This window comes from Xenopus laevis, chromosome 6L, assembly GCF_017654675.1.
Source record: "Xenopus laevis strain J_2021 chromosome 6L, Xenopus_laevis_v10.1, whole genome shotgun sequence".
In the NCBI taxonomy this organism is placed as follows: domain Eukaryota; kingdom Metazoa; phylum Chordata; class Amphibia; order Anura; family Pipidae; genus Xenopus; species Xenopus laevis.
This window is the reverse complement of record NC_054381.1, coordinates 79,035,749-79,056,921: the sequence shown is the minus strand read 5'-3', so window position 1 is coordinate 79,056,921 and position 21,173 is coordinate 79,035,749. Positions and strand designations below refer to the sequence as shown.

Here is a 21,173-nt window from a genome sequence, read left to right as displayed (position 1 = left end):
TGGGCATCAGTGGTGAATGATGGAGCACCCCCATCCAAGGGTAAAAGGGGCAGCAAAACATCTGCTCCTCATGTGGTGACATTGTCTGGCCCAACTGTTGGTCACGATCAACTGGTGTCAGACCATGCACTCTTGCCTCCAGACCAGGTGGGGAATAATAAGGTTAATGGTCTGCATGGCCTTAAACATGGCAGTGTTGGTCTCACCACAGAGTCAGGGGTGCAGTATCTGCCTCAAAATCATTTGGAGTGTAAAGAGACACCGAATGAGACTCCTGCAGAGTGGGCAGTCAGTGTTGAGATTTGGGAACTACAACCAGCCTCAGTTTTTAGTGCCTCAGGGTATTTCACTCCAGGAGGGGGAGAATATTGGGATAACCCCCATACAGGACCCTGCAGATGAAACTGCTGGGAAGGATGGTGAGGGTGGAGTTGTAAATACGGAGGAGGGTAGCCAGACAAAATCTACTATTCATGCTAAGATCTCTCCTCCCTTGTCTTCCACTGACCCCAATGTTATTGCCATCCAGAAAGCACAGGAGGCAGCGGAGAGGGGCAATTCTGTGAGACCATACATTAAGGTCATAAAAGAGGCCAAGAACTATGGAATAGCGGAATATCTCCGTATAATGAAGTTTCATCAGACCTTGATGAAGGTTAAAGCACTTCCTAAGACTCAGTAATGGCCTTGAGTATAAGCACACTTAATACTAATGGCTGTCGGAATCCTTTCCGAATGTTTCAGGTACTCTCCTTTCTTTGTCAGGTACTCTGTGAGTTTCCTCCAAGAGATCCACACCACTCCAGAGCTTGAAGCAAGCTGGAATCTGGTGTGTAAGGGAAGGGACTTTTTTAATAACCTCACTTGGACATCATGTGGGGTGGTGAACCTTTTCTCAGATTCCTTCCAGCCAGAGGTCCTGAGTGCTACCTCTGTCATCCCTGGCCGTCTATTGCATCTTCGGGTCCAGGTAGAACATATAATCTAATTATATTGTGTATGCTCTTACTACCAGACCAGAGAGGGCACGGTTCTTTGAAAGTTTGTCAGCCTATATGGAGACAATTGACTCTGATGAAACCTTGATTATAGGGGGTGATTTTAATTACATCCTTGATGCAATACACAAGAAATGTACCCAAGAAAAGGGACTCATCTGAGTCAGTTTTGGGAGAGCCTAATTGCTCATTTCTCCTTGGTTGACGTCTGGAGAGAACAGAACCCAGAGACGGTTGCCTTCACCTATGTCAGGGTGAGAGATGGTCATGTTTCTCAATCCCGGATTGATAGGATATATATATCGAGCCATTTTATGTCATAAGCCCAGTCAAGCACCATTAGATTGGCACCATTCTCAGACCACAATTGTGGTATACCAAAAGTGGGAGCAGGGAGCGCAATGCAGAGATTGAAGCACTGAATGGGGAGGTGCTTGATCTTGAGCAAAGGCTATCAGGCTCTGAAGACCAAGCCCTTCTGTGTGAATACCTAGAAAGGAAAGAATCGCTGCGTAACATGGAACAACGACAGGCTTGTGGTGCCTTTGTGCGAAGCCGGATGCAGTTACTTTGTTATATGGATCGTGGTTCGCGATTCTTCTATGCTCTGGAGAAGAAGGGGAACCAAAAACAAATCACATGCCTTTTTGCGGAGGATGGAACCCCCCTTGAGGATCCGGAGGCTATCCGGGACAGAACCCGGCCTTCACCTATGTCAGGGTGAGAAATGGTCATGTTTCTCAATCCCGGATTGATAGGATATATATATCGAGCCATCTTATGTCACAAGCCCAGTCAAGCACCATTAGATTGGCACCATTCTCAGACCACAATTGTGTATCCCTGAGAATGTCAATCGCACCATCTCTGCCAAAAGCTGCATACTGGCACTTTAACAACAGTTTATTAGATGATGAGGGTTTTGCAAAGTCAGTCTGGGATACATGGAGAGGCTGGAGGGCTTTTCAGGATGAATTTGCCACATTGAACCAGTGGTGGGTTCACCAAAAGGCAAGGTTGTATTCAAGGTTCACCTAAAGCTCTTGTATCAAGAGTATACCAAAAGTGGGAGCAGGGAGCGCAATGCAGAGATTGAAGCACTGAATGGGGAGGTGCTTGATCTTGAGCAAAGGCTATCAGGCTCTGAAGACCAAGCCCTTCTGTGTGAATACCTAGAAAGGAAAGAATCGCTGCGTAACATGGAACAACGACAGGCTTGTGGTGCCTTTGTGCGAAGCCGGATGCAGTTACTTTGTTATATGGATCGTGGTTCGCGATTCTTCTATGCTCTGGAGAAGAAGGGGAACCAAAAACAAATCACATGCCTTTTTGCGGAGGATGGAACCCCCCTTGAGGATCCGGAGGCTATCCGGGACAGAACCCGGTCCTTCTATCAAAACCTTTTTTCTCCAGATCCCATCTCTCCAGATGCCTGTGAAGAGGTATGGGATGGGCTTCCAGTGGTCAGTGAGAGGAGAAAAGAAAGGTTGGAAAAACCAATCACTTTAGATGAACTCTCTGAAGCACTCCGTTTAATGCCCCATAATAAATCTGGGCTTGACGGACTGACCATAGAGTTCTTCCAGTTCTTCTGGGATACTCTGGGCCCTGATTTCCATAGGGTCCTAACTGAGGCCTTCAAGAAAGGTGAGTTGCCACTTTCGTATCGTCGAGCAGTGTTTTCACTAAGAAGGGGGATCTCCATCTTATTAAGAACTGGAGACCAGTCTCACTGCTCAACACAGACTATAAGATTATGGCCGGACAATTTTTGATAATGTCTTTTTAATCGGAGACTTACTACATTTTGCTAGAAGGACTGGTCTATCTCTTGCTTTTCTCTCCCTGGATCAAGAGAAGGCATTTGACAGGGTGGATCACCAATATCTTATAGGCACTCTGCAGGCCTATAGCTTTGGCCCACAGTTTGTGGGCTACCTGAAAACAATGTATGCCTCTGCAGAGTGTTTAGTTAAAATCAACTGGTCTCTGACTGCACCTCTGGCCTTTGGATGAGGAGTTCGGCAAGGATGCCCCTTGTCCGGACAACTGTACTCGCTGGCCATTGAGCCCTTCCTGTGTCTCCTAAGGAAAAGGCTCACGGGACTGGTGCTCAAAGAACCTGACATGAGGGTGGTTCTCTCAGCCTATGCTGATGATGTAATTCTTGTGGCCCAGGACTTAGTTGATCTTGAGCGGGCACAAGAGTGTCAAGAGGTCTACGCTGCTGCCTCATCTGCCCGGATCAACTGGTCCAAGAGCTTAGGCCTTCTGGAGGGTTCTCTACAGGTAGATTTCCTGCCTCCTGCTTTTTGTGACATCTCGTGGGAGAGTAATATCATTAAATATTTAGGCGTCTACCTATCAGCTGAGGAGCATCCTGTCTCACAGAATTTCATTGAACTTGAGAAGCGTGTTCTAACCCGCCTAGGATAGTGGAAGGGTTTTGCTAAAGTAATTTCTATGACAGGGAGGGCTTTGGTGATCAATCAGCTGGTGGCCTCTCAGATCTGGTACCGGCTGATATGTCTTAGCCCAACCCAAGAATTAATTGCTACGATCCAGAGAAGGTTACTGGACTTTCTCTGGATAGGAAAGCTCTGGGTTTCTGCAGGTGTTTCAAGCCTCCCGTTGAGTCGTGTGCATACGTTCTCAAGTGCACACCTTCTGTCTCCAGCAAATACAGAGATACTTGTATGCAGATCCTTCTCCAAAGTGGTGTACTCTAGCATCGAGTTTTTATCGCCAGGTACGCAATATGGGGTATGACCGGCAATTTTTTGTCATTGAACTTGAGGGTTTCCTAAGAAACCTTTCAACCCTGCTGGCTTACTACCAAGACACTCTAAAGACCTGGAGCCTGGTCTCCATGTTAAGGCAAGGAGCCATTCAAGGGGAAAACATTCTAAATGAGCCCCTACTTTACAATCCATCTTTTAAGACTAGGATGTTGGAATCCATCAGTATCCGCCGTCGCCTTTGCCAGGCTCAGTTAACCAGAGTTGGGGATCTCCTGGATTTTGTGACATCAGATTGGGTGGACTCTCTGGCAGTTATGCAATGCATGGGATTCCTCACCACTAGAGTTCCACACCATCTTCTCAAGGACACAATCTTTGCTGATTCTCACACCTTTATTGATGGGGTTTTACATGCTGGAGAGCCACATCCACCTTGGAACTCCTCACCTCCAGACATAATAATAGCACCCAAAGTGCCTAGACCCATTGGAGACTTGAGTTGGAAAGTGCTGCATGGTGCATTGAGCACGGGAGAGTATTTAGAGACTCCTCAGCTGCTTGTCCATTCTGTGGCAAAGGAGAGTCTGTGTTTCATGCTTATTTTACATGTGCCAGACTGCAACCTCTATTGGCTCTTTTGAGGAAGCTTTACCTGCAGTTCTGGTTACACTTTTCCTCTCATGTTTATATTTTTGGACACCCAGTATCCCGGGACAATCAAGAGAAAGACTTTCTCTCCAACTTGTTCCAGAATTTATCTAAATTAGTAATTCATAAAGCAAAAGCTAGAAAGCAATGTTTGGAAGGTGGGAATCCAGCCAGCAGAGGTCTTGTTCCGGGTGCTGGTGCGTTCTTGCATCCAAGCAGAGTACACCCAAGCAGTGTTTACTGGTCAGTTGAAAGAATTTGCTGACCAGTGGGCAATAGATAGGGTACTTTGCTCAGTATCCCCAGACCTGGTTTCTGTTCAGACAATCCTCACACTCCATATTTAAGTGCACTTTAATTTAAGTGACAGTTGTATTTTAATCAGTTTATTATCTCCTGTGATTAACTTTGGTGTGCAATCACTCACCTGCAATTTGAATAATATATCAGATAATGAAAAATCAATACATTGACTGCATTTTTTATGGGGTAAAAACATAGAAATATGTTTACCCCCAAAACCATAAAACCACACATACTACCGAAACTAAAATGGGTACCCATGCCTTTCTGCTCCAAACTACTGAGTCGAAGGCTTTCCCAAAATTGTCGGTTTTGGTGAAATATCTGAAAATTGCCTCAAACCTTCAACTTCCCAGCACCATATTACCCATGTATCATTAGGTGCCCTAAATATGATTGTCAGGGTTCCTCCAAACAGTTTGGTGCCCGTTGTTCATAGGTTTATCAAAGTATCTGGCATTAAGAGGCCCCAAAATGAAGTTAGCGCATACAAATAGTCCTCTGGGTAACTTCAGTTAATGAAAAATCAACACATTTACTGCATTTTTTGTGGGGTAAAAACACAGAAATATACGTTTACCACCCAAAGCCCAATAAACATACATACCAAACTATGTGGCATACAGAGACCCCCAAATCCACATAGGGCATATGAATTTTCACGTATGACACTCTGGCTACTATAACATAAGCACCCAATGAGAGCTCCTAACAGTATGGAGACCCTAGAAAACCATATACTGTAGTTTCTGAAAGAACACATATGAGACGAATCTAAAGCAGGTAATTACATATTTCAACTGCAAACTACCAAACTGCAAAGCTATGCTAAACATAAGGCTTTTTTTTTAACTTTCTGAATCACAAAGCTTGCATTTTACTCCATTATATACCCCACATTTTGTAACGTACCAACAAAAGTCATCCTAAATATGAACGCCAGGGATTTACTGAACAGTTTGATGCCTGATATGAAAAGATTTACCAAACTAGGTGGCATACAGAGACGCCCAAATGAAACTAGTCCATATGAATTATCACATATGACACTCTGACTGTTACAATACAAGCACTTGGTATGTGCATTATGCACTGTAAGACCCCCTAACAGTATGGAGACCCTAGAAAACCATATTGTTTCTGAAAGAACACATTCAGACAAATCTAAAGCAGGTAATTACATCTTTCTACTGCAAACTACCAAACAGCAAAGCTATGCTAAACATAAGGCTTTTTTTTTAACTTTCTGAAAATAGTCACAAAGCTTGCATTTTACCCCATTATATACCCCACATTTTGTAACGTACCCACAAAAGTCATCCTAAATATGAAAGCCAGGAGTGTACTGAACAGTTTGATGCATGATATGAAAAGATTTACCAATCTAGGTGGCATACAGAGACCCCCAAATGAAAATAGTACATATGAATTTTCAAATATGACACTTTGACTGCTACAATACAAGCACCTGGTATGTGCATTATGCACCATAAGACCCCCTAACAGTATGGAGACCTTAGAAAACCATATATTTTCCAAAAGTACACATTCAGACGAATCTAAAGCACATAATTACATCTTTCTACTGCAAACTACCAAACCGCAAAGCAATGCTAAACATAACGGTTTTTATGGAATTTCTGAAAATAGTCACAAAGCAAGCATTTTACCCCATTATAGACCCCACATTTTATAATGTACCAGCAAAAGGCATCCTAAATATGAACGCCAGGGGTGTACTGAACAGTTTGATGCCTGATATGAAAAGATTTACCAAACTATTTTGCACACAGAGACCTCCAAATGGTTATATAGCAGACAAAATTTCCATGATCAAAATGAATTAACAAAGAACAAAGCAAAATGGTATAAAATCACTAAAATCCAACAAAACCGAAAAAATCAATGCTTTCTTTTTTTTCCCACCTACTATAATCAGCAGTCAGAATCAATGGTTGAATATTTTAGCATGGTCAAATAGGTTTTACAGACAGAAATAGGGGAACAACACCTTTGCAAAACTGAAAATTTAATAAAATGGCTAAACATGCAATAAAATGGCTAAAAATTTAACAAAAATCACCAAAATTGCAGTATAATCACCAAAATAACATACAAAAGGTATTGCGCAGTGCAATTAGCGAATACGCTATTCGCAATGGCAATAAAAAAAATAAAAATTTTCAGGCAAAAAAAAACCAGACGATGCAATAAAAACAAAAAAACAAAGACACAACATAGTGTATGTGTGTGTACAATTGACCAATAGCATGATGTGTGCACAACTGACCAATTGCATGTTGTGTGCGTGTACAAGGGTGTGGGGGTGCTGTGAATGTGTGTGACCCCCTGATCCCCCAAAAATGTATGTGATTGTGTGTAAGTGTGTAATGGAAAAATAAGTGTGTGTTTGTGTGTGTGGATGGGCACTAACTTGGGTGTAGTATGGTCCAGATCGTCCAGGAGATCTGCTGGCAGAGATGGCACCGTCCTCCTCTGATGATCCGGTAAAAGGGGCAGAGCTTAGCGGCCAGGAAGTGCAGGCAGCAACAGAGAACATCCATTGCACGTGCCTGCTGCTGCCTTTGGGGCCCCTGGGCTATAGCGCCTCAGGGGCCACTCATTCCCTGCCTAGGCTCGTTGCCTGGGGGCTGGGGAATGAGTCTGAACAGAGCGAGCAGCTTTACAAGCCGCTCCTCTGTTCACAAAGTGCAGGCAGCAGCAGAGCACGTAGATTTCACGTGCCTGCTGCTGCCTAGGGGCGCCTGGGCGATCGCGACCCAGGGGCCCCTTGTTCTTCGTCTAGGCTCATTGCTTAGGGGCTGGGGAACCTGAATGGTACACTAAGAACGGAGCGAGTGACTTTACAATTCGCTCCTCCGTTCTGAAAGTGCAGGCAGCAGCAGGGCACATATATTGCACGTGCCTGCTGCTGCCTTGGGGCCCCTGGGCGATTGCGCCTCAGGGGCCACTCGTTCCCAGCCCCTGCTCATTGCCTGGGGGCTGGGGAACGAAAAGGAATGGAGCAAGCGGCTTGAAAAGCCGCTCCTCCGTTCCCTAACCCTGAAATGCTGCAGAACGTAGAATCTACGTTCTGTGGCATTTCAAGTGTCATTCCCACAGAACGTAGCTTCTACGTGGGGTGGCGATTAAAGGGTTAAACATATACTGTTGTGTACATATGTGATATACACACACATAACAACTCAAACTGCTCATTACAAATATAATAAACTGAGTACTGATGTACATATAGGGGTATATTTACCATGCTGTGCAAAAAGTGGAGTAAAACATTACCAGTGATGTTCCTCATAGCAACCATCAGATCTTTGCTTTTGTTTTGTAACTGTTGAAATCTAATTGCTGATTGCTTGCTCTGGGCACCATCACAGGTAATGCTTCACTCCACTTTTTACACAGCATGATAAATAGGCTCCATATTGTACTGAGTGGGTGGAGTTTGGACTGAATAGGTGGAGCTTTCATGACTGTTCGAGTTTTCACTTTGTTAAAGGAACAGTAACATCAAAAAATTAAAGTGCTTTAAAGTAATAAAAATACAATTCTGTGTTGCACTGCACTGGGAAAACTGTTGTGTTTGCTTTAGGAACACTAATATAGTTTTTGCTGTGTAGCAATTAGGACAGCCATTCAAAGGAGAAAAGGCTGAAGTTACACAGCAGACAGCAGATAAGCTCTGAAGAACATGATGTTATCTATTATCCACTATGTCACCTGTGCCGTATAGCCTTTTATAAATTTCTGCCATTGCTACATGGCAGCTTGTTTATATGAACTATAGTAGTGTTTCTGAAGCAAATAGATCAGTTTTACCAATGCAGGGCAGCAGTACATAATATTTTCATTTTTTTTTAAGACACTTTTATTTTTTGGTGTTACTGTTCCTTTAAACTAGTGGCTGTGCATCATGTGGCTTAAATATTATTTTTGCTATATAAGGAACACTTTCTTTCATTTCTGTCTTTTTCACCTCTGCTAGCCAGCACAAACAAAAACATTCTCTTTTCATTACTTTGTTGCCTGCCTGAAAACTCTGAAAAAGTCAGATTTTTGGGCTAAAGCCAACATAGATCACGATTACTTCAAATTGAGATAGGTGCCTCTCCCATTGACTTATACAGAACCTCGACAGGTCTGAGATCATGGATTCTAATGTTTTTTTGCCATAAAAAAATAGTTTTTGCCCTGAAAAGCCTGACAGATAAATTTGAGGTTTAGTAAATAACCCCCATAAAGTTTAAAATAGTTTTTACCTGCATTTTCCTTCAGTTTTCTCTGGGTTTGGTGAAATTTGTGTCCTAATGATTGGAAGCTGTGCAAGGCATTAGCATAGCTGGAAATAAGAGTTTTATTTTTATCTTTTATGTCTTAATATGTGCAGACTCTTATGTACATGTACTTGTACTTGAAATTCATATTTGTTTAATTTTAAAATGTATAATGTTACTGAACTGCAAAGAATACTGGGAGATTTGTGTATAAAAGGCTGTTCCCAGTCAGCAATTCAGTCTGGTTTTGGCTCTCTGCAAAGAAAGACTGCTCTGCTGTTTTGATGCCATGCTTTATTGACCTGTGTAACACGTTCACCTTCTGCTTTAAAGAAATAAAGCCACATTTCAAGCTGCAGCAAATTCTGTAATAGGACCCACACCACAGTGGTATTTGCTGATGCCTATTTTGTAGAGTGGCAATATAATCAATAATGAGGAGAACACATTTAAGGAATTGATGGGCAGATCTGAACATTGTAGATGTAAATGTAATGGGCTAGTTGAAGTCACTAACAGAGTAGTTGCAATCTCAGATTATCCCACATTTTTAGTTACATACCCTGAGGTGGTTCATTTGTAAATTTTATAGATGACTGCAGAAGATTAATAGGAAATTTAGGATGAACTTCAGTGGTGATCCAAGTTCTGAACCCATCATGCACTGTTTCTGTCACAGTGACTGTATCCAAAAGCTCATCCATAAAATCCAGACCAAGGTGACAATTCTGAAGTAGTAGCCATCCGCCATCTTGCATTGACTGATTCAGCAAGCGCCTGGCATGAACCTCTTGGCCTTGCCCCATTGAGATAGCACGACATGGAGCATTCTGTAAAAAAGCACAGTCATTTAGAAATTCAGCTTCAATGGTTATCTAAATAATATGAGCATAATACAAGGTTATATGCAACAGAACTACTGAATATAAAAATAGAGGTTTTGCAAAAATAGTGTAACTATCTTTACTCTGTGAGTAGTAACAGGAAAGATAGCTAATTGCAATGCAAGATGATTCTGAATGCCAGAACATTTGTGCGTGGAACAGACTATATAGCAGGCTACATGAAATTCTCATTCATCAAGAGCATAGTATATCTGTAGAAAATTATATATTCCTGAAGAAAGATACTATTTACAAGTTATTCTGAATTGAGAAAGCCAGTTGGATAATTGGTGAAATGTCTTCAATGAAAAAAAACACAGCACGTCCAGTTGATTTGACTTATTTCTACAGATAGGTTTAGTGCTGATTCATGACAGATATAAATTATGTTTTTCCTTACAAGAGCTTAATAATTCTATAATCAAAATTAGAACACTACTTACTGATTTTCAGCGCTCTTGATTTACACTGACTGGTTACCCTGGTTACCAGGCAGTAACCAATCAGAGACTTGAGGGGGGGCCACATGGGTCATATCTGTTGCTTTTAAATCTGAGCTGCATGCTGAGGATCAATTGCAAACCTCACTGAACAGATATGTACCATGTGGTCCCACTTGAAGTCGCTGACTAGCTCAGAGTTATAGAGCTAAAATGAAGGAAGTAGTGTTCTGCCTATTATTTTAGAAATCCAGTCACTCCAGCATTTATACATTACATTTTTGGTTAACTAACTATATTTTTTATTTTGCACAGCCTATTTACCCAGTTTTTATCTTCACACTGAACTGTTGCTTTAAAGGATAAGGGATACAGAAAGCAAAATAATATAGAAAACGGGGGAAAGAGATAAAATTCTTAAAGATATACTCCTTCGTATACAAATTCGATTTTAACACAGCATATTTAGTTACGGACAATTAACCAGTAAAACTTTTTCTATCTGTTTTCTAATATTTATTTTATTGCTTCATCTAATTTATAATATCTGTCATAGTATTCCTAACTCCCTTTAGTGATGTTATAAACCACGGTTCCCATATTTCCCAGTACATTTTACTGGCATTGTGTAATATGTGTGTCATCTCTTCCATTTTTGTAGTTTCTTCCACTAAGTGTTGCCACTCCCAGAACAGGGGAGGAGATAATTTCTTCCAATGTCTGGGAATTAAAGATCTAAAGATTTGTTTTTATAGCCCATAACTGACTTGGCACCCTTTTGTCTTGTTTTTTTTTGTATGTTAGGCTTGATAGAGAGCCTGACACTACCTCAAAGAATGGACACTCCCAAATAAGAAACACTGAAAGACAAGTGTTCAAGAAAAAGATCTGCAATAACTATATCAACATGTATAAACTGACCTCAAAGGCAACCAAGCTATATCTATATCCATATGACTGCACTGTAGCCAGTGGCTACCAGGCTTAATTGTATTGGGCCAACAGAGAAAACACACGGTATTGCAAATCGTGATAATCTACTGTATAAAATAGATTATAATGTAAAACCATCAATAAAGAGCACCATAACCAGAAATGAATCCAAGCACATTTACCACAGCAGTTTCTCTTTCCTAATTTCTTCTTTCTAGAATGGCTGCTGTAGAGAAACTTTTATGGTTGCTTCTACTGACATTACAGCCAGAAAATGATGGATGGATGCATGTAAAATGGGATATAATATGGACAAGTAGCAATGCATCAGCACAATCATTTTATCAAGAAATGCATGATGAATTTCTGGAACTTATGCCAGTAGAATAATGCACAAATGTGTAACTGAGGCATCGTCTAAATAAGCACGGTGCATCAGTTTACTGCCATGAACACTCTACTAAACATGGAATGTTCACCCCTGATGATCAGATTTCTGTCACACCAGACAGTTCATCTACTGGCACATAAAGATGAAAAACTTGTCTTTAAGCTAAACATATTTTGGAAAAGTACACCAGTTTCTGTTTCTTGTGACCTATGACATGTTGCTTTATCTCATTTTATCCTAGCATAAGTAGTTTGCCCCTATAGTAGTGTGTCTGCTTTGATTGCTATGTATAGCTTGCAAGGCTCTGCTCCTGCAAGCCATAATGTGTAGTATTGCAGCTTGCAACTAGCCTGACTTTTAAAACAGGACACAGTTACTAAATGTATTATGTAGCAAAGCATTCAAGTTTATATTCTTAACAAAACAGTGGACAGTACATGAGGTACTCACCCTGATCTCTTAGGCAGAATAAATCTAATTTAAATTAAATCTAATTAAATTTGCCATGATTAAAGGGGACCTGTCACCATACAAAATAACTCTAAATTGCTTTCTTTTGGGCTTGTCTAGCAAAATAAACATTTACACAATAGAAATTGGTTAAATTGTGTTTCCTTCAGTCTTGGAATTCACAATCACAGAAAGCGGGCAGGTGCCATTTTCAAAACACTGTTATTAAGGGAAGCTTTGTATCATGGCAAAATCTGGTTTATGCACCAGAATGGATGGCCTGATGGCCATATTCATGCACTGGCTACACAATTAGATGGTGAGGAAGGAGGGGGAATATAAGGAGTGCAATCAAATCTGGGAAGTGCAGAATGGAAAGTGAAAGTCATTGCCAGGGCAGGCAATATATGATTTGACAGCTGAGTTTTTAAATACCTTTATAACAGACATAGATGTTTTACTCAAAAAAAGAATTTGGGTTCCATACTTTGAAAAATACTTTTATTATACAGCCTTTTATATCTGGATGACAGTTCCCCTTTAAATAATTACGATTAAGTTTCTTTTAATCATCCTTTTCATGAACATGAATAAAAAAATATAAATATGAATAGGAGTGGGCCTGACTAGAATAATGTTATAAAAAAAAAAAAGTAGCAATAAAAATATATTTGTAGCCTTACAGAGCATTTAGACATGGTCAGTGACCCCCTCATTTGAAAGCTGGAAAGCATCAGAAGAACATAGTTACACAGAAAAGTTAGGTTGAAATAAGACATAAGGCCATCAAGTTCAACCCCTCCAAATGAATCCCAGCATGCATACCTATAACTCCTCTTAAAGGTGGTAACAGAATCAACCCTCACCACATCATCCGACAGGGCATTCCACAACCTTACTGTCCTCACTGTGAAGAACAAACTATGCAGCTTCAAATTAAAGTTCTTTTCCTCCAGTCTAAAGGGATGGCCTCTGGTCTGATGATCAATTTTATGGAAAAATAGATCTCCCCCTAGCGGTCTATAATGCCCTCTAATGTATTTATAAAGAGTAATTATGTACCCTCGCAAGTGTCTTTTCTACAGACAAAAACAACCCCAACCATGACAATCTACCCTCATAGTTTAAATCTTCCATCCCCTTAAACAGTTTAGTTGCAGGTCTCTCCAGCTCATTTATATCCTTTTAATGGACTGGGGCCCAAAACTGCACTGCAAAGAAGAAGGTAAATAGTTAAAAAACTATAAAAAAAAAAAAGAAATAATAAAAAAAAGAAATAATAAAAAAAAGAAATAATGAAGTCCAAACAATTGCAAGTGATTATATGTGGTTTTGGAATGGTGTATTCATAATAATGTTCATCATGGATGAATATTGATATATTGTACCTTTGACTTGGCAAGACGTTCAATATTTTCGGTTGGATCTGATCCCATAGACAAAAAGCAAACAAGTGGGGTTCTGCAATCACTTTCAGCCCACATTGCCTCCATGTCAAGAATAAAACCTTCTGCATATTTCACACCAAGAGATTCAGCTATATAATGTCGAGCCTAAGGAAGACATAATTAATATTTCAATATGAATAAACATGTCTAGTTCTAAGAATATGATAAAGCTTCCCATACATTTAGGGGGAAATGTAATAAAATTCACAAAGAGAACACATTTGCTGACAAATTAGAATAAAAAGTTGCATTTCGCAATGTACTATTCTTTATTAGGCTTTTATTGCATGTCAAATCTTATTGTGCATTGCTAACTTTTAAGACGTGCTTGAAGGTGGCGTAAACTTTTGGAGCAAAATGTAAATTTTTTTTCAGTAATTATTTGTTTTAAATACACTGCACACTACGGAAACTATAATATTTGCAATCGCTATCCTACTGTCACGTGAGGGGAAAAGGGTTTGCAAAGGAAAAATTTTTACAATGTCTCCATTCTGTGTCTATTATGTAGAGGAAAACTATTCTTCTTGCCTTACAAAGAGTTATATTACATGGAAAGATGTGTATCAAAGAAATAATAGGTAGCACCTTCCATTGTTTGAGATGTAGAAACAGATTAGTGGTGTGCAGGATCATAGAGTATATAAGTGAATCAAAAAAGAAACAGTATGTCCCAAAAGTTGCACCTTACCACTGACTCAATCTGAGAGTCCCAAAAATAAGAATAAAACTTAACTTTTACTTCTAGTAATAAAAATAAATAGACCGAAAATACATATTAAAAGAAAGATTAGGAAAGAAAAGCTGTTATGACTCTGGGTCGTCCGCTTATAAACGGTAAGCAAAAATTCTATGCTGGATTGATTATCACAGTTCATATAATCACTGTTGAACCAATTAATGGTACGGTCAGGTAGGGTCAAACGGCGTGTTTATTAATGATTATAGCACCGCTATTGTGGTCCTCATGTATTATACAGTTTGAATGAGGTAATAAATCACCTACGTGATTAACATAGTGTTCTTAGCATTCTTGGCGTTATACAGTTTGTATGGTTCTGAGGTAATCTATCACCAACGTGATTGACTTAGTATTCTTAGCGTTTTGATGCTTATAATAATATCCCCATAGATGCCGCTCCCACAGCAACTCAACCAGAGTTATTAATATGCGGGCAGTGAGAGGTTAATGGTATGGTCCCCTAACTTGAGACTGCACCACTCACTCCCGATGCGCACCAATCTGTGAGATATTAGTGGAGAGTTAAACCCATGCCGGCCAGAGAGAGAGCAGCAGTGCAAGGCGTCTGCTTCTTCCCACACCACTCTTCTCCTTCAATCTCCCCAGAACCAGTGTACATAACGCTAGTGGCAGCGAATATGCAGCTACTTGCAGCGCACGGATCACCCTTTACCCGCCAGCCCTTCCACCTCTCCACCCCAGACCAAAGTACCGTTTTTCTACCTAATATCTTAAAAAGTTAAATCGCCTGATGCGCGTCAAAGGCTAGTTTGGCACCAAAACAGTGCATGTACAAATAGGCGCTGCCCTGTCCATCAAATTCAAATGAGCCAATCAAATGAGAGGAGCAGAACTATGCTCGTTGCCTCCTATACCTATCTCAGCTCAGTCTAGCGATTGATGTGGTTCACCCATTATTACAGGATGTGAAAATTGAAACAAATTATCATAGAAAGTTTAAATAGAAAGTTTAAATGGTTTATTCAAAATTAATTTAGGAGTTCGGGGGGGGGGGTAATCTAGATACATCTCTCCTTGCCAAAGAAAGCAAATTGGTATTCATAATGAACCCTTTAAGTCCACATGGTTTAAATGAGAGTATTACTATGAATGGTTTTATCTGATTGATCTTTTATTACGACATTCTTATCTCTCGATATGAGATATTAATTGGCAATTTGTCAGAATAATGACTGTCTGAGAATGACCGACTTTATTTGATACTTAGTTACATTCTGCATAATATTGCTACTATAATCATACTATCATTTTGCAACTTTTTCATGTCTCATATTTAAACTTTCTATGATAATTTGTTTCAATTTTCACATCCTGTAATAATGGGTGAACCACATCAATCACTAGACTGAGCTGAGATAGGTATAGGAGGCAACGAGCAACATTTGATTGGCTCATTTGAATTTGATGGACAGGGCAGCGCCTATTTGTACATGCACTGTTTTGGCGCCAAACTAGCCTTTGACAAAGCTTGCGCTTTAGCGAGTGAAATGCGCGCCAGGTGCTTTAACTTTTTAAAATATTAGTGTAGTGCTATAGTAAATTGAGTGCACTTACTCTACTAGCTTCACTCCTAGTACATATGCTCCGGATGAGACCTTAAAACCTTAGGGAGTGAGCCTTCGCAGCGAGGTGGAAGCAGGGTGTAGTGCAACTGTAACTGTATTCAGGGTGCAAAGAATTGGGCACCAGTGGTTCTTATAACTTAACCAAATAACAGATTTATTGAGCACAGTATACAATCCTCCGTGGAGTGTACATAGATCAGAACATTGCAGGTTCATACAGTACATTAAATAGGCAGTATTCACAACACCTTTGGTCAGTATGATTCTCCTCAGAGATAGGAACAATACATGCAGCTTTGAAGAGGTACACCCAGTTTTCAGCCTTTTCCCTAAGTGGAACCTGAGGGGAATCACTCTACCCTAGGTCTGTACACTTAGTCCCTACTTCTGGGCAATGAGTACCCTGGGATCTTAATCCCACTACAATCCTTGTAGGAGCCTTAAAATGCTCAGCTAAATAATCTGACTGACTATCACTTCTAGAGTGATCTATAAGGGTGAGTAGCCTATTCTTACTAGACCTGACCTGTCTAGGTTCCACTCGAGCTCTGCCTCCTGCACAGGCTAGAGCCAGCACAAGATGGACGCTGAAAGCATGGCTTCAGAGCCTTTTATATCCTAGCACATTGCCATCTGCTGGACACTGTGAGAAGTAGCAAGAGTCAACAGTACCCCTCCCAACTGTATTTTAGGACCCAATTAGGTGTCCATAACATGGAGGGACTGCCTGACAATAATACTAGGGGTGGCTAGTTTACACATCCCTACATTCTCCTCTTTCCTTACGTCCCGGCAAGGAACATATTCAAATAACAGGACAAAAATACATTGCAACAATAACACAAGTATTGCATTTACTGTATGGTTAACATTTCCTAGTAGCCTCTCCATAGGCCTACCAGGGAGCAATGGTTAACCTGAAAATCAAGCAGTTAAGGCACATCTTGCTAGAAACCTTTTGAGAAATAACATCTTGCTAGAAACCTTTCTGAACCAAACACTTTACTGAAAAGTGATATTTAGCCATTACCTTATAACCTCTTCGGTGTCACTCTCCTGAGTGTACCCAGGTAACAATGGCATATCTGAAAGAGAACAGCAGCATGGAGAAACAGTTTACTGTCACTGAACGGTGCCTTTATTAGCTTCACATTGCATATCATTATTGCAACAATATACCTGTAACATTCATCACCATATATAACCACTCTTGGGTACTGTCCAGGTACCTTTGGTCAATGAATCTCTGAAAAGAAAGGCACAAGTTAGACATACTGTTTTTCCTCAAATACTTTAGCATTCCAGTCCATATAAGAACCCGAACCCACAATCCTTTTGTATATGCACTTAGGAGGGTAAAGGGAAAATGGGATGAACCTACAAACGGGTAGGTGTTAACTGGAATATTATTAGTCTTTGGACTTAACTCCAACGAGTATGAAAACAGGAAAATCCTTCCCTTGAGAAAGTCAAGTCACTTTAAAGGGACAGGTATAGGCAGTTCAAATCAACTGCAAAATCTCTCCCAGTGGAGTATTATCAGGGAAAAAGCAATTTCTCCAGATCCTCAAATCATATGGAGGAAACGAGCTTTGGTGTCCTCATAGGGGATGTAATACTTGGGGTGAGGCTTGTCCACCCATTGTCCATCTCCCCCATAGACCACAACTTTTGACGGCATTCTTCAGAATGGTACGGCCGTACTACCACTCTCTTTCAATAGAACGCAGGTACTCCCAATCCTGCTTGCGCCACCCTTCATTTGGGTTGGTGAGACAACTATGGTGCATTTTCTCTTTCCTCAGGATTTCGTCGATGAGCCAATCCTCATAGGAAGCAGCCACTCTCTCATACACCCACAAAGGAGCATAGGGCATAAAATAGCCCCATTTTCTGTAAACTCAAAAGTTTATCACCCGTATCACTCGGGAAACAGACCTGAAAATGTTGGGATCTGCTCATCCAGGCAGGACCCAGAAATCTTTCTCTTCGTCTGGGCCTATCTTGGGATCACAATCACAATATAATTGATTAGTCTATAGAAATTTGGAATGAACAAAGTTAAAGCCTTTTAAAAATAGAGACTAAGATAACTGAGAAAATCATGGATTTATTTAAAATTATTTAAAATTAATTATAAAAACTATTTTAAAAACTTTTTTAAAAAATTATTTAAAAATAAATAAATAAATAAATATTTAAAAAAACTATTTGAATTGATTTGGAAATTAAATTAATTAATTAAATGAATTCATTAAAACTTATTAAATTTAATCATTATATCCTGTATTCATAAAGTAATGGGAGCAATGGCTTAGCAACGAATTCATGGAACATGTATTTAACTAAAAGTTGTAGGCATGTAATTTGTGATGTATAAAGAAGCAGTTAAAATAAGCAGTTAGGAACATATGTGGAGGAATCGGAAGAATGTATTAGAGGTTAGCGCAGGGTTGCCGTGGAGACGCGTCCACAAGAAGGGAGTTCAGATATTAGTATGGAGTGGACGCGTAACTATGACAACCAAATCCTTTTAAGAGGCAGAGCGGGGACTACACGTACGGAAGCCTCTGATGAAGTCGTTAAGCGACGAAACGCGTAAGGCATAGCTGGCTGACGTCACATCCAAGCGTCCAGAAAGCAAACAAGCAGCAAGCGGATCGTGGAGGAAACGCTGGTCGGGACCCCAACATCAACCGCTGAAAAAGACTTGCAGCAGTACGGACTTGCACGGATAAGTGATTATATGCCTGGTTTTAACTACTAAAATGTGAGTGTAACCAGTTGGTTTTTTAGATATTTAATAAAAAGGGTTTTACACTATTTTTGCGCATTTTTAACCTCTTCCAGCTCAGAAGAATTACCCTACAATTTTATTCTCCAGTAATCGTGATGTGCACATGCTAAATTTAAACGTTTGTAAGTACCCATCCAATAGCCACCTGTGGTGAATTTTAAAGGGTAACTGCACCAAATAGTTTTTTTGGTTGTGGAACTACAACTCCCAGTAAAATACTACACTATAAAAAATTCATCGTTTTTCCTTTTTTCATCATACTTTTCCCTTGAGCTTTCAATTAGCGCTGACCTTTAAAGAAAATTTTGGACTGTTGTTTTGCACTCGAGGAGAAACGAGGATCGTTGGGTCGGACAACCAAGGGGAAGACTCAGAGACTTTGGTCATTTAACTTTTTATAAGTTTATATTTCCTGTATCTTGGGAGGTGCAATGAAACTGCGAGACATAAACTCTTTGGGAGCAGGTTGATCATCCAACTCTGGGCTCTCCTCATCATACTCCTCCCATCCTAGGGCAGTCGCCATGGTGGGATCCACTTTGGGTTTAGGGATATTCGCCACCCACCGGTCAAAGATATCTTTCCCCACTCAAGGTGATAAAGTTCAGATACATGGGTGCTTTCCCCTGGCTCACTAGGGGTTACATGCACCATCACTTTGGGGTTGCAAGACTGTACTGGTTCACTAACCACCGATCTTTGACATTTGCACCGAATTTGTGCAGCATTCCCTGACACTGACTTCCAGTCATCATCCTCATCTTGGAGGGAAGTCAGCTCTTTCTCCACTCGATTCTCAGACAGTGGGGGATCTCTGAACGTTGGGGTCACTGGCAACACGGACCCAATTCGCCCAAATGAGAATTTGCGCCAATCAATAGCTTGAGTTAGGACTGGAGCACAAGTTGGTGTGTTAAGAGCAGTGTAAGTAGTAAGGGTTACATCCACCCAAGGTCCCGAATTCCTCAACCGCATCTCACTGGTTGAGAGGCTCTCTTTGGGGCCTATCACAGAGGTATCTTCCCGGTCATCCTCTGGGCTTTTCTCCTCTGGGACATTAACCACGTCAACCGCAGCATTCACTTCAGGCTGCAGGGTTTCCACCTCGGGAACTACAGCAACAGCTTCAAGCCTGAAGTCTGCAGTAGGCTCTGACACAATTTCACCATCTGCGTCTCCCCCTGGTGCAATCGGCACTGTCGTCACTGCAAGCATGGGCGTTGGCGACGCCATAACTTCACCCCCACTCTCTGGCTCTTCTGGGACAGGGGCCTCGCCCGCATCAACTGTCCAGCCTGACGGGGTCACTTCACTAACCGCATCCACGGTCTCTAGGGCCTCAACTTCAATTGAAGCAACTTCGGAGGGGAATGCACATTCCACGTTACAGCAGGCCTCACTGTGGGGAATAGGTACATGGGATTCCGGTGCGGGAGCTGCAGCCGTTGACACCCCCGGGGCCTCCTCTATCTCTTCATAGATCAGTATAGAGTTGCCGCTCACCTCATCCTTGGTCGTCCCCACCAATGGAAGCTGGTCTGCCCGATAAAAAGGTCCCATCCATAGTTGAGAGCCGCATTGCAGACAGGCTCCACCGGGATCCTCTAGGGCGTTGGGTGCTTCCAGATCACATAGGCCGCATACTGGAACCATTCCCCGGGCAATGGGTGAGAAAGTCCCTTGATAAACATACTGCCGCTCATGCTCCACAAGAGCAGGAGCACACTGCACTGGCTTTTCTTCGAGAGCTGGAACCTCCGGTTCAGCAACAGGCTCCGCCATCTGCTTTTTCGCATCCGCTAACTCCAGCAGGGTTGAAGCAAGATACAAAATGGCTGCGGTACTATCTTCTACACTGGGGCGCCTCGCCCATGACTCTGGAGGCACCTCCTCTGTTTGGACTGGCACGCCTCCTTTGCCTCTTTCGCGCGCTCCCCAACTTAACCCTTACTGAGCAGGGTAGTGACGGGGAACATGACGCAGTACAAAATTCCACAGCAACAAATTCTTCGGAAACTCTCCCTGGTGGATCACTCTCAGCAGGGGCACATTCGGGCATCATATTAACACAGGCCACTTCTATGGCAGGGGAGTTTTCCATATTCAGTGCACACAACTCCGTCGTTAATAATGCAATAGTCGAATCCACTTCCAAACATGGGGACACAATAGCACTGGGCCCAGACTCTTCCTGAGGCAAGGCCACTACATCACTCGCATCTCCCTTGTCAACTAGGGCGAGGGGAATTACAGTTATTGGAGGGCTTTCTTCTAGCAACAGCGCTACAGGGCTCTCAGGCTCACACGGCAGCTCAGTAGCAAGGGCCTCCTCTGTCGAGCAATCCCCTCTATTAATGGATTCAATTAGTCCCGTATTCTCCCTTGATTCTACTGGGCCCTCCGGCTCAGACAGTAGTTCGTCAGTGGGGACCTCGGACTCCTCCGGGTAATCTACTCTGTCAACAGACCCAGTAACCCCTACACTCTCTTCATCTTCAGAAGGCGGGTTACAAAGTGCAG

At 41.5% G+C, this 21,173-nt stretch overlaps 1 protein-coding gene across 5 annotated transcripts in view; it reads right to left on the bottom strand.

Annotated features, from left to right (window-relative positions):
• LOC108718513 (dynein heavy chain 5, axonemal) overlaps nucleotides 1-21,173 on the bottom strand; it is a 379,491-nt gene that overhangs the window by 75,588 nt on the left and 282,730 nt on the right. For all 5 annotated transcript variants that reach the window (XM_041566222.1, XM_041566224.1, XM_041566225.1 and 2 more), the window contains 2 exons: nucleotides 13,469-13,633; nucleotides 9,545-9,812 (listed from right to left, as the gene is read on the bottom strand). In XM_041566222.1, coding sequence (XP_041422156.1) covers nucleotides 9,545-9,812; nucleotides 13,469-13,633 — 433 coding nt within the window. The remainder of the gene's footprint in view (nucleotides 1-9,544; nucleotides 9,813-13,468; nucleotides 13,634-21,173) is intronic.